Source organism: Tachysurus fulvidraco, chromosome 2 (assembly GCF_022655615.1).
Source record: "Tachysurus fulvidraco isolate hzauxx_2018 chromosome 2, HZAU_PFXX_2.0, whole genome shotgun sequence".
NCBI lineage: Eukaryota > Metazoa > Chordata > Actinopteri > Siluriformes > Bagridae > Tachysurus > Tachysurus fulvidraco.
The window spans coordinates 35,810,709-35,825,228 of NC_062519.1; the positions used below are offsets into that span (position 1 = coordinate 35,810,709).

Consider the following 14,520-nt stretch of genomic DNA (forward strand, 5'->3'; position numbering starts at 1 on the left):
AGAAACCAACCTGGAGGGAATCTCTGTTAAAAAAAAAAAAAAACACTGTTTTTGATTCAGATGAGCAATGCTACGTCGAGGTTTTCCTGAAAAAGGTCTCATGAAGAAGATTCCAAAATATTTTTATAAGCAGGGTTTCACTTCCACACCTGAAGGAAGGATCTCTGCTCATTTCCAGGAGAAATCCATGGACACACACAGAGTTGCTGAAAAGTACTACCTTTTTATAAGGTGTCTTTGTGATATACAGATTTGAGAAGGAACATTAAAAACATCTTCCATGTATGTGTATACAGTATATAGAAAAGATTTCTTCATCTTGAGCTTGTCTACTCAGCTACCAGTTGCTTCCCCATTTACAGGGCGATGTCAAAACAACATGGTGTCTCACACTGTTAACATTAGTTTAATGCTGTATTGCTATAAACTTTAAATCAGTTAATATACAGACAGTACTTGGATAAGTCTTTAACATTCACCATATTAATTAGTGTATTCAGACGGTAACCACCAATAATAGAGTCATCATTAACAGCAGGCTAGTTTGTTACTAAGCTATTTTATATTGTCTGCTGGGTAGCTTGTTGTTTAGCTACTTTCTTTTTTCTACAGCCTAGCTTGTTGCTAAGCTATTTTCTACTGTCTGTCGGCTAGCTTGTTACAAAGGTATTTGCTACTGGCTAGCCTATTGCTAAGCTATTTGCTCTTGTATGCTGTCTAGCTTGTTGCTAAGCTATTTGCTATTGCTATACTACATGTTATTGTCCGCTGTTGTTGCTGTAAAGCAGATTCAGTCCAAAATTTTGCATAAATGTTTAAAGTCTTCTATAACAGAAGAGTACCAAGAATCTGTAGCTGTAAAAGTGCAGTCATGTGCAGTGCTTTTATGAGCTTTACTTGCTCCAGGAAAGATCCAAAGCTTCAGATCTTGGAGTTCTGAAATGACAAGAAAAGTACATTTTTTACCATGTTACAAACCCTTTTTTTTTCCCCCTCCTTAAAAATAAACATGTCACGTTTATTTTAAAATAGATTTATCAGAGTATACTCTAGACAGAGCATCAGCTAACACGTTCTCTGAACCCTTTTTATGCTTGATGTCAATGTTATATCCCCGAACCACCAATGACCAACGCATAAGACGTTGATTCTTATTATACATTCTAGTTAGGAAAACCAGAGTGTTATGGTCAGTGTAAACAACTATAGGTGCACTTGAAGAACCCAGGTACACTTCGAAAAACTGCAAAGCGAGCAACAATGCCAATGTTTCCTTTTCAATGACAGAATAATTTTTTTGATGTTTATTAAATTTTTTTGAAAAGTAACAAACTGGGTGATCTACTCCTGCATCATCTTCCTGCAGAAGCACAGCCCCAGCTCCCACAGCGCTCGCGTCCACTTCCAGCTTGAAAGACCGCTCAAAATTTGGGGCAGCCAAGATTGGAGCACTAGACAAAATAGCTTTCACTGCCTCGAATGCATTCTGGCAATCCTCAGTCCAGACAAAAGAATTAACTGGGCTAAGCAAACTGGTCAACGAGGCAACTACTGTAGAAAAGTTTTTACAAAAACTACGGTAGTAGCCTGCCATACCCAGAAAACGTCTCAACTCCCGCCTAGAAGTAGGCACAGGAAAATCCGCAATAGCAGTCACTTTAGCGTCTACAGGCTTTACCTGGCCTTCTCCAACTTCTTTTCCCAGGTACGTTACCCTTGCCTTACCAAAGACACATTTAGACAGATTGAGAGTTAATGAAGCTTTCTCCAAACACTGTACGAATGAGTTTCAGATGTTCTGTCCATCCAGTTGAATACAGTACAAGGTCATCTAAGTAAGCATTGCAATTTGGAACTCCAGCCAATACTGTTTGTATTAATCTCTGAAATGTGGCAGGTGCATTCCGTAAGCCAAATGACATTACATGATATTGCATAAAGCAGTCTGGTGTCACGAAAGCAGAGATGTCAGAAGCACGAGATGTTAGCGGGACCTGCCAATACCCTTTCAATAAGTCCAGTTTGCTGACAAATTTGGCGGAACCTAAATCAGCTAGATAACAGTCGGTAGGAAACATCAGAGAGACAGGACCAGAATGAGGCATGGAACACTGATACAGCACAGAACACAGACTTAACCAACAAATTAACACAAGGATGGTACAGGACAAAACAAAAACCACACGAGTCAACCACCAGACAAACAAAAAACGCCACGTGCCAGAGAACTCCCGCCTCCTGCACAGGTGTGCCTTTTAAATCCCACGTAGGGCGCCCCCATTGGTGGAGCTGCACATCGTCATCACCATGCATCACGGTGATTGGCAGACACACACTGACATGTTAAAACAAAAGTGAGGGCAAAAGAAAAGGGAAGAAAAACAACAACAAAACACCATTCCAAAAAAAAAACTAACAATAATATGGGGACGTAACATACCAGATGTATGTAATTAGAGTAAACGTGTTCATGTGTCTTTCACATACATAGAACAGAAAATGGTTGATGTATGTGGATGTGTACAAGATGTTAAACTTAATATGGACCCCAAAATATTTCAGCTGAAAGTGGACACAGCTCAACTTTTTACCAGAGGCCAAAAAATGGAATTTGCAACTGTTTTGTTGTGCCCATGTTCTGCATTACATTTCTTTGTCATGTCACAGTCCACAGTGATGAGAATTACAGTTTTACAGAGCCTAAAAGGGCAATATATTCACAGAAAATTTTTAACTGATTGGAAATGTGTGATAAGTCATTTGATAGAATTGGAATTATCTAACAGTTCAATACTGTTATCTTTTAATTTAATATAGGCCAAGCTGGACTAGAATGGGAGACCCATTAATGTCTCTTATTACTCAGCTGGTGTTCTGGGAATTTAAACTGGTTAATCCATATTTGGTCATCTTTCTAAAAGATCAGAATGTTATTGATAGTAATCGTGAATTTCTTGGCAACAAACCATGCAATTTCACATATTTCCCTGAAGTTTATTAAGGCACAAATAATGCCTGTAAGTGTACTTTAGTAGTTTCTGACTGAGTCTCACATAACCATACCTTCAGACTGTAGAGGGTCTGGATTCCAGAGCAGCTTTTATTGGCCAAGGACCACTCAAGAGGGTGTCTGACTACATATAAGCCAATGGCCAATGACTGTTTGTTTTGTTCAGGTTCATGTAAAGTCCACGTCCCTACAAATACAGACAACTGTGCAATTATAGATTCATTTGAGAAAGTGCAAATTAATGAGTATCCACCTTAAACAACAGCTTTGTTTCCAGGTGATGTATCCATGAATCAGATATTCAGCCAAGGGTTCGTGGGGTGACACTTGTGTTATCAGTCCAAAGTTCATTCCCATCCTGCAAGCGGTGTCTCAGCAAATTCAATAAGAAAAAGTAGCTGACTTGTTGAAATAGAGAGGCAGTGGTGTAAATGTACTTGGGTTATGAAATTTTATGAAACACAGGAACTGATATCAGCCACCACAATAATGCAATCTACAGAATGGGTTAGAGGTTGTAAGGAAACGATTTCCACATATTTTTTACTCAGAAAACTCTAGTCATGTATTTATCTGTGATTCTATACTGTGGAATATTATGTCTAAAAATATAAAATTTGTCTTATCTGTCCAAATAATTTGTCAGAAGGTTCGAACTAGTAAGCATTGATAGATAGAAAACAATGTAGAAATTTGTTGTACATTACTGTGGATGTTATTAAAAATCAAATTTCCAAGAAAAATAAAGGTTGACATTCTCAAACCTTTAGATTAGCATGCAACTTTTTCAATGTGAAAAATATCAGCTGGCTTTAATGAACTAAGTTAACCTGTTTTCTTTGCTTATGACACGTTAGTGTAGCATCAATTAAAGCAGTTAATGAAATCAGCTAGGCAGAAAGTCAAATCTGAGTTCAAACAAATATCATCTTATACTCTTATATAAGAAATAAAGATACTTGCATGGAAACATGACAATTTAACGATCTCAGTGTTGTTGTTTTTTGTTTTGTTTGTTTTTTTCTTTTTTTAATACTGAATCAATTGATTGAATACTTAATCATTTATTTTCTTTTTTGACCAGTCCTGCTAGTTTTGATTATGTTATTATATTGATAGTAGAATTATATTGATGATAGTAGTATAATAGTAATTATATTGCTAGTTGTAAGTATAATTTCTGAAAGTCATGTATAAAGAAGTGGCGCCCTCTGCTGGTCATGCTTGTTTATCTTTACTATATTTATGTATAGTAAATTAAGCTGGCTATAGAAAACAGTAATATATCCTCTTTGTGTATATCATAAATTTTTAATCATGCTCATTCTATCTGAAATTGAATATTAGTACCTAATGATAGATTTGTGGTCAGAAATGCAGCCTTATTTATTCTCTTCTTATTCAAGAATGCAAAGGTTTTACCCAAATTATCACATTTGAATGAAAAATACTGGAGTCAGTTTAATTCTAACAGGCTGTATAACAGACCCTAAAAAGATACTTGTTTACATCCATATTAGCTGTTAGCTTCTTTGGAACTGACCAGCTCTTTAATTACATGATGATTAATGGCTCAAGGACAAAAAAGTTAACTCAACAGTAGCCAGTTTACTGGAACATACTAAGGAAACTTTCCTTTCCTTTTTTTAATATATATGCTGTAAAAATAAGAAAGAAAGAAAGAAAGAAAGAAAGAAAGAAAGAAAGAAAGAAAGAAAGAAAGAAAGAAAGAAAGAAAGAAAGAAAGAAAGAAAGAAAGAAAGAAAGAAAGAAAGAAATATGCATTTGAGCTTGTGGTAGGAAGTGTACGGCCAGTTCATTTCAGGTTTTATAATGAATGGTGAAAGTGAAGAAAATTAGAATAATTGTCTTATTATTCTTTTCCATCTGGGCTTGGGGAAATTATTATTCCATTATATTTACATGCTTATTATAAAAAGTCAGCTTAGTCAGACTAGCTACTAGCTGCCAAAACACAGGCAAAGGGAAAATTAAATGTTTTGGAATCAATGCTACTAATGCAACAATAAAATTAAGATAATTAGAAAATGTTACGCCATTATTGATCAGTTTAGACTGCTGGGAACTAATTTGATGGTCTGATGCTTAGTTCAACCAGCTCAGCCTGTGCTGTAGATCTAGTAGTCACTGGATTTTTCAGCAGGTTCTTTAGTCTTCACTGAAAATGAATCAAGCTTCAGTAGAGGGCGCTCTTAATTCATCTACAGGCTGTGAAAACTATCAGTCCATGAAGTGTCCTTTATATAGAGTTTACAGTTAGACATGAGGATACTAGATGTACTAGTACCAAGACAAAGGTCATAGTTACTGAGGAGAAAATCATCAACTCTTGAGCAGTATTATAACTGACTTCTTCAAAAACACTTTCCTCAATCACCATTTATTTACCAGGTTGAGTTGTTGAGTAAGCTTATTTTGCTTATGTATAGCACATTCTCTCATTGTTGATAGTCTTTATAATGTATATCATTTTTGTAGTTTGCTTTCACTTTATGAATAGCTTTAAGTTTGCAGCAGTGTGAGTCATGCATGACTCATACCATATGTACTACACATATAGGAAGCTGACAAATGCTGCCTGAAACTGTGATCATTTCCCTAAATTTAGGCCATCTTATACTTAGCACCTAGAAAGCTAAGGATGGAAAAAATGATTTTGTGCTATTTCAGAGGAATGTAGTGTATATGTTTGACGTATCCGTGTATCTTGACATGTGTGAAACTTGGAACTGCTATGATTTTTTTATTCGCAGGCCTGGACTGGTTGTAGGTCTGCTGGTGGTAGGGAACAATGATTTCCACTTGAGAGAAGCAGCAAAGTGACACCAGAAAGTGGCACTCAAAGTAGGAGGGCCTGCATGCTGTCATTTTTATGAACCAAATGCTACTGGACAGGCCAAATACCAGGGGGGGAAGTATAGGGGGATGGGGTGAAGCTGGCACACATACACACACACAAAGACAAGCACAGAAGCACAATTTGAGCTCATCGAGGGCTTCCGTTTTGTACGTGTAGTCTTGGGTGGTCAAGTTCTTTGTACTAATGTATTTGCAAGAGGAGAGTATTTGTTTGCTCTTGTTGTGTCTCTCTAATTGTACAAATACAAATGAAGCTTAGACGTGTGCCAAACTTGTGACAATCGGGAGCATTAAAGTCATTATTTTGTGCTCTTCTTTTTTAGGCAGAAGAAAGACCTCAGTAATTATGGAGATAATCAAAACTGTCAGAGATTATACTTCAGCAAAAAAAAAAAAAAAACGGCCTTCTTTGTTTTCTAAGCCAGAGGACCACCAACGTCCAGGCAGATTTTACCCCATTTGCTTCTCACCAGTGGAAACTGTACTCTATACCACAATATATACAGAAACTAAATGTAACCTGCTTTAACCATGCATGCTATATTTGACTTTGGATTTCCCTAACAGGTGTTTTTATAATTTCCTTTTAAAAGTTTTTACTAAAAATGAAAGCCCAAAGCATGTTATTTAAAAGAATAAGTTAAATAAACCTTGTTCAGATTGTAACCTTATTACTTATAGACACTATCCTGTGTCACGCAGAAGAAAATGTTGTTGTTTTTTCTGCCTCCCCTTGAGCGTTCTTCTTCTTCTTCGTGTGATCTCAGGGTGTTTTTCTTTGCCAGCATCGCCTCTGGCTTTTTCCATTAAGGATCTAGGTCTAAATCCGGATTTCTGTAAAGCTGCTTAGTGACAGTGTCTATTGTTAAAAGCGCTATACAAATATAATTGAATTGAAGTGAACTGTGGCAAATTGTCCAAGATGTTTGAAATAACCTTACAGCATGATATTGTACTGAAGGGAATGGATTTAATTGTAGATAAAATATGGTCATGATAAATATTTATATCATAACATATATTAAGTTTTTATGTTTTTTTCTTTTTTTTCTATTCTTTAAGCAATTTTTTTAAAATAATAAATCGCTATAAATAAATATGACTTTTTGAAATATTTCGGTACTTTTGAAAGGTGCTGCAGTTTGCAGTGTATATTTTTTATTAGGTAATATGTGTTTAATAAGAGTGTGACCAATCTGCCACCTGACAGATGTTTTGCTTCTGAAGTCTGTAACTCATTTGTACAAATGAGGTATAATGTTGTTTGAAACATATATTGAACCACTGGGGATTTAACAATGGGCTCACTGAGTAGCATATGGCGTACTTACGGCCGCTTTTGTGCATGTGTGAATAGTATATGAAATGTGAGGATAATAATAATAATAATAATAATAATAATAATAATAATAATAATAATAATAATAATAATAATAATAATAATAATAATAATAATAATAATAAATACTATATACTATATAATATAAATAGTACTGTAGTACTATTGTCTAGCAAACACTGCCTGCATCTAACATGCAATATGTTTTGTATATTATCTGTTAAACTTTTTTGTTGCAAAAAAGAAACCATGCAATGATTATTCGTTGAAAAGTAATTTTTTTAAGGCATTATAATTTACAGAGTCTGGGTAGCTATTAAGATGACTTAATGTACTGTATATTATGGTATTGTTGAATATTTGAGTTGGAGGTTCCGTGTTTGTGTGTGTGTGTGTGTGTGTGTGTGTGTGTGTGTGTGTGTGTGTGTGTGTGTGTGTGTGTGTGTGTGTGTGTGTGTGTGTGTGTAATTGTGCTTTGTAATGGCTGAGCATAATAGAATAGCAATAAACACACAGTACTCTTGCTTTCATCAAAGTTATTTGCGTTATTTGCAGATATTTGCGTTTTTATGGCATCACATCCTGTTTCTGTATCTCAACATCTGATGGACTGCTTTTGTATCACTTTCTAGGCTCTTCATTTTCAAATAAAGCTGAAATGTTCCTATTGTTGATTTGTATAAGTATCAGGTTACCTTAATCAAACCTATGTTTTTCTACACATTGTATACAATACACTTTATTTCACTTCATTAGAAATCAACCTACAAGAAGATGGAAAAGACGTTAAGTAAACCATATTTACCTGCCTTCCAGATTTCATGTCATGGTCAAACAAGCAAGAAAAAATTATTTTTTAAGAAAATCATTTCAGTAGGGCACATGGAAAAAGGATTGAATAAAAGATTGTCCTGAATCAAGAGATAATGCCAGAAAAAATAGGTTTTGTTCTTTCAGTTTCAGACGAAAATAATCTTTTTCTTTTTTTTCAATCCTAGAAGATAAAAAAAGCTACAGTATTTATTCACACAACTGGACAAGAAGAACAACCAGAAAAAGACTTGTGTTGCCTCAAAACAGTGCACTGGACAACAGTAGATCATTATTAGTATTATTGTATTAGAATTATTTTAGATTTATTAGTATTAATTTTGTATTAATTACCACACTTACTTTAATTATGTCCAATTATGTCACGTAGATATTTACACATCTCTGTAACCACAGGTTGCATTTTGTTCAATGCAAGGAAATGTTACTAAGAGACCAAAATCGACTCGGTTAACTAACTAGTTAAGAATAACTAGACCTACAGTTGTTTTTCGGCATTTCACACACGGCCTTACCAAGAATACTCTATCAGTGAATATATCGATTCTGATTCACTAGGACACAGACTAAGGAAACCATCAGTGTTTACAGATAAATTAAAAAATAAGTAAGTGCTAGTTTAAGAATTGCAGCAAGAGATAGGCCTTCACCTAATGTTTGAAGACAGTCATTGATTCCGACATCTAGGGGAAGACCATTAAAAACCAAACAGAACAGAGTCTTGATGTTTACCTCCGTCTTACCATGAGAGGTGGTGGGAGCAGTCGAGCAGTGTTAGTAGATCGGAGGGAATGTGGTGCAGTGTGAGAAGTGACAAGAGCTTTGAGGTAAGACAGTGCTTCTCCATTTTTGGATTTGGAGGCAAGCATCATTGTTGTGAATCTGAATTGCAGCCACCAGAAGCCAGTGAAGGGAACGCAGCAGTGGGGTGGTGTGTCAGTAAGTGGTAAAAACGGCCAAATCCTTCTCATGTTGTAGGGAAATATCCTACATGATCGTGTCACTCACTCTCTTGGTCTCTCACTCTCTTTCCCAGATCTGATCTTCCCTTCAGCCACAGCTCACAACCATGGGGTAACCATGGACAATCAACTGTCCTTTTCCTCTCATGTTGCTAATGTGACTCGCTCATGTCGGTTCCTTTTCTACAACATTAGAAGGATTCCGCCATTTTTGTCCACACAGGCTGCTCAGGTACTTCTTCAGTCTCTTGTCATTTCAAGACTGGATTACTGCAATGCACTGCTGGCAGGTCTACCTATGAACGCAATCTGCCCTCTGCAAATGATCCAAAATGCAGCTGCATGGCTTGTTTTCAACCTGCCTAAGTTCTTACATACCACCCCGCTGCTGCGATCCCTCCACTGGCTTCTGGTAGCTGCACGCATCAGATTCAAAACACTGATGCTGGCCTACAAAGCCAAAAATGGACCAGCTCCCTCTTACCTCAAAGCCCTCATCACTCCTCGCACTGCACCCCGCACCCTCAGATCTACCAGCACTGCTCGACTGGTTCCACCATCTCTCAGGGTAAGAGGCAAGTATACTACAAGACTCTTTTCTGTTCTGGCACCAAGGTGGTGGTATGAACTTCCCCTAGAAGTCCGGACAGCTGAGTCACTGGCTATTTTCAAGCGGCGGGTGAAGACCTATTTATTCAGGAAACACTTCAACTAGCACTTCCTTCCTTATTTTTTGCATTTATAAAAAAAAATTATAAAAATTAAAAAAATTTGACACTTGTTCATTGTAACTTTGAACAATGTTTTAAACTAATCGTACCTTAAGTATGTAACCTAGTGAACCAGCATTAATGTATCCAATGAAAGAGATTTAAGCACTTCTGTATGCCGCTCTGGATAAGGGCGTCTGCCAAATGCTGTAAATGTAAATGTAAAATGTAAATGTATCACATTAGCAACGTGCCAGGAAAAGAACAGTCATCTGTACAAAAAGATATATAGAGCATATTTAAAGAAATTAGTCATCTGCCGCTTAGTTTGACTTCCTGTGGAGAAATGTTAATACTATGAATACTTTCACTCTATATAAATATATCACTCTCCTGCAGAGCAAAATGCAACAAGTCGCATTTCAAATATTGCTTTACGCTTTAGGATTTCAAAGGTTTTTTGTAGGATTTAGACAAGAGTACATGAACATTTTAGAAAGTTCATACAAAGTTGCACACATACATGAATGCAAACACACCTGAAATATAACAGGAACAAAGATCTAGGGACCTCATTGTTTATTATGTCATTATGTAGTCTGTTTGGTTTCTTTTTAATCCCCTCAGGATAATTTGATGACACAACTGCCACAATACAAGAAAAACAAGAAGGATAAAAACGTAATAATCCACAAGTCACTTTAAAAAAGTGCACATACTCTTCTTACCAGTACATTTGTGTTCTGTTCTGCCTTATCAGACATTTTCAATCAGTAGAAATTAAACAATTCTTTTAGCACCATAAGGCTGATAGAAAATGAGACAGCCGTTGGCTTTCATTGTGAGAAGTTTTTTTTTTTCCTTTTGTTGGATAACCTCACAGAATTTAAGCGGTTGAAGATAACGGCTTCAAATTTTAGATGATTACGAAAGAGCATTTGGCGCATCTGAGGGTGTGTTTTCTGTGAATATATTGTTCCTAGTAGGCTTGGTAAAAATAGTAATTCCCATCATTGTGGAGTGTGACATGACAGAAAGTCAATGCTGAACATGGGCACAACAAAACAAGTGCCAGTTCTTGTAAAGTTCCTCTATAAAAGACATATTGACACTTTTACTATAGTTCAAATGACATCTGGTAAAACGTTTTTACTTTTCTTGTTTTTTCAGCACCCCAAAGACTAAAACTATGGGTCTTTCCTGGAGAAGAAAGTGGTTTCCCTTCAGATGAGGGGAGAGACTTTGCTCCTGTTGGAAGAAGTGAAGAATCTAGGCAAAATGGGATTGAATCAGAGAGCAGAAATGGGTTTGATATGCATGTGTAAGAATGTAGAGTTACGTATGCAAAACCAGTAGACATGTCCATCATCGACAAAATCCACAAACTCGTAGCTGACTTGTTGTAGAGTCAGTTTTCAGTGGGCAGGAATGACTTCTAGTTTTCAACTGGTTATATTTTTATTATACCACAATGCTGATCCACATAATAAACAGATAAAAAATTTTATTTAACAAAAGCAAAACATATAAAGCATAGTTTTTTTTCATATATATTTAGTTAACTGGAAGGTGTCTCCAGTGTAGAAATCTTCAGGACAGATTTCTGGTCGCTCATTAACACGACAAACTACATTTTCATTTTTTTCTAATTCATCTAAAATAAATTCATTTTGAAACTTAAGATGTTATTCATGTCTGTTGTTCATGGACAGTGGTATCAAAACAAACCTCACACTTAAGCCAAAAACTCTCTTAGTGTTCCCTAAACTGTATTTTTTAGATTTTAGATCTGACAATAGGGGTGTCTGTATTTCAATTCACACATTTATATTAATCCACGCTTCTTATTGTTTCTATAAAAACAGCTGAGTCACAGGGACTAGTTTACTGATATGGTGAATTTTTCTGTAATGAGATTTTTATGCTATACTATAAATGGTCTGAAAGAACAATGTGTTTTTTATTAATAATATAGTTAATATTGATTTAATATAACTAATATATATATTAGAATTATAAAAAGTGGTATATACAAAAACGTTACTGTTCAATTCTATACATTAAAGATTCAATTCAAGTTTATTTCTATATCGCTTTTTACAATTAATTACGTCTCAAAGCTTCACAGAACATAAACATAGAACAAAAGGTTATTCAAATCAAATCAAATCAAATTTTATTTGTCACATACACATTAATACAGAGTACGACAAGCAGTGAAATGCTTTTTGCATCTGCCCGGTATTCAAACATAAGGAATGCAATTTGGGATAAAAAAATATAACCAAAAGGAGGTAGAAAAATAAAAGAAAAAAGTATAAACTATATAAAAATAAACTATATAAAATATGAAAATATAAGAATATTATATTATATTAAGAATAATAATACATTAAGAATAATAATATATTAAGAATAATATTATAAAGAATAATATCAAGATAAGATCAAAAAATACAAAATTCAAGATTAATATTAAATATATTTAAATGTGTTCATATTTATCCCAATGAGCAAATCTGAAATCTGAAAATTAAAAAAATGTGTGTGATGTGTGTCTGTATGTATATGTCTGTATGTGTGTGTACATGTGTGTATTTGTGTACATGAACATTTTGTACACACGTATACACACATCATACACACATGTACACGCATACACACGCATACACACACACATACACACACACATGGCAAATCCCACCCTGGTGATCCATACCGGGTTTTTCCCGGCACCTGAATCCAACGTAACCCACTAACGCGGTGTATGTGTGTGTGAAAGAGAAATCCAGCCTTGTTTACAGCGCCGGAGCTGCGATAACGGGAGCTACACTTTATTATGCGCTCTTATCAGAGATCATAACGATGATGGAGATAATAATAACATCAGCGACAAACAGACCGCATTGTTCCAGTCACCTGTCGTGCGTTTGATCGCTTCAGTTCTGCTTGGAAATAATACACGTCTGGCTAATTACTAGCGTTTGTTGCTAACGGATCGAGGCTACCAAGGCTACCGATTCAAAATCACAGGCTCCAACGGACGGCGTGAAAACGCGAGGAAAACGACGGAGAGGGAGGAAAAGCGGCGCTGCGGCGATTCTCCTTTCTCTGTTTTTACGCTTATTTCGGATTATACGGTTTTTTTTGCATCTCTTCAGTCAGTTCCAGTCTCCATCCGAAGTTAGGAAAGTTGCCGTCGGATGAAAATTAAACCCTCGGTACATACGAGCGGCTTTCTAACGTCCAGCGTCTCTCTCAGCTAGTTAGCCGTTAGCTCGCGGAGCGCAGGGGCTTTTTTTCCCCGTTGGACCGGCTAAAGGCGGCTAGCTCGCCTCAGCTAGCCCTGAAAAGAAATGGAGTCAGAGGATGCGGTCTTCCAGTTTCACTCATCAACCTGTGCGGGGATTCGGATATACATCGGATAGTGCGACGAGCTGAAATATCAGCAGCTAGCTTTCTCAGTGACTAAACCCCATGCTTGTAGTCAAAAGGCGAGCTAAAGCGGCTAAGCTAACTGAACACCGATAGACATTCCTATACGCACCAGGCTAAAAAAGCCAAGCTACTCGCGTGTGTGTGTGAGAGAGAGAGAAAGAAAGAGAGAGAGAGCTAGCTTTTTAGTTAGCTTTTTTTTTTGTTGTTGGACAAGGAAACATCCAACAAAATTACAGGCAGATAATTGAAAATATCTATTTATATTTATATTTTCAATGTAAAAAAATTGCGGAAGAAAAAGACTGAAATTGATAGTCGGTGGGATATTTGTAGGTGTCACTTTTTTTTTTCTTTAGTTACTTTCTCCATTGTTTACAGGAATGAGGTGTTGGACATCCAGGACTCATTTGTCCTTATTTTGTGCTCTGCTGCTGCTGTCCCTCTCAGTTCACTGCCAGTGGCCTTCAAATGACGGAAGTAAGTAAATAAAATAGTTAAAACACCACCTTGAGATTAGTTTTAGGTGTACAGATGATATTTATGGGGAAATGTTTGGTTTTAATCCTTAGTAAACTGTGTTGTTTTTACTCTGGGGCTGGTGGAGTGTTACTCTGGTTTGCCTGGTGTTTAGTTTAGATGATGTACAAAAATCAGCTGTTTGGGACAAAAAAAGGATTTCCTTCCCTGTAAGGAGCTTAAAAAAAAAAACTACTTATTTACAGACCCATGTAGCTGATCTCCCATATCAGGTAATATGGGACAATAAATGTTGATGGCAGAAAACCATGTAAACTAACCTGTTTGGGGAAAACTGTTTCTTTCCTTCCCTCGGAGGATTATATGCAAAAGCATAGAGAAAAACAAAAATATCAGTGTTTGTTGGGGTAAATACAATCCTGCCAGAAAGTACAAAAGCACTTTTGTACTGTTTTTTCGCTGGATTTTATTAAAGAATTAAAAAAAAGATAGAAAGCTTCTTTCGATCATTTATAGACCGAAGTAGGTAATGTGTTTGCAGGATAACAGAAGATCAAGCTTTATTGACCTTAAATGTTTTTTTTGTTTGTTGTTTTTTTAAGGCTAGCTGGCTCAAGACAAAACAAGCAAGATTAAATCTGACTGGAGAAAGATAAAGATTTAAACATGTTAACATGTAATAAACTTAAACTACAAATAGATTCTATCATGTTATCTGGGGAAAAAACACTTAAACCCGAATGAAAGGTTTAGAACTAAAGGTTTAAACGGTATTATGCACAAAAAACTTAAATGTATGAATTCTCTATAGATGATTTGCCTTTCTGTGTTGGGTGGAAAAAACGAAGCCGAGTTGATTTTTGGAAGGAGTCT

At 36.0% G+C, this 14,520-nt stretch overlaps 1 protein-coding gene across 1 annotated transcript in view; it reads left to right on the forward strand.

The window, feature by feature from the left end:
* The first annotated feature begins 12,407 nt into the window (after positions 1–12,407).
* igf1rb (insulin-like growth factor 1b receptor) overlaps positions 12,408–14,520 on the forward strand; it is a 66,771-nt gene continuing 64,658 nt past the window's right edge. Inside the window, exons 1-2 of the mRNA XM_027162655.2 lie at positions 12,408–12,953; positions 13,549–13,647. Of these exons, the coding sequence (XP_027018456.1) occupies positions 13,551–13,647 (97 nt within the window). The 5' untranslated portion in view covers positions 12,408–12,953; positions 13,549–13,550. The remainder of the gene's footprint in view (positions 12,954–13,548; positions 13,648–14,520) is intronic.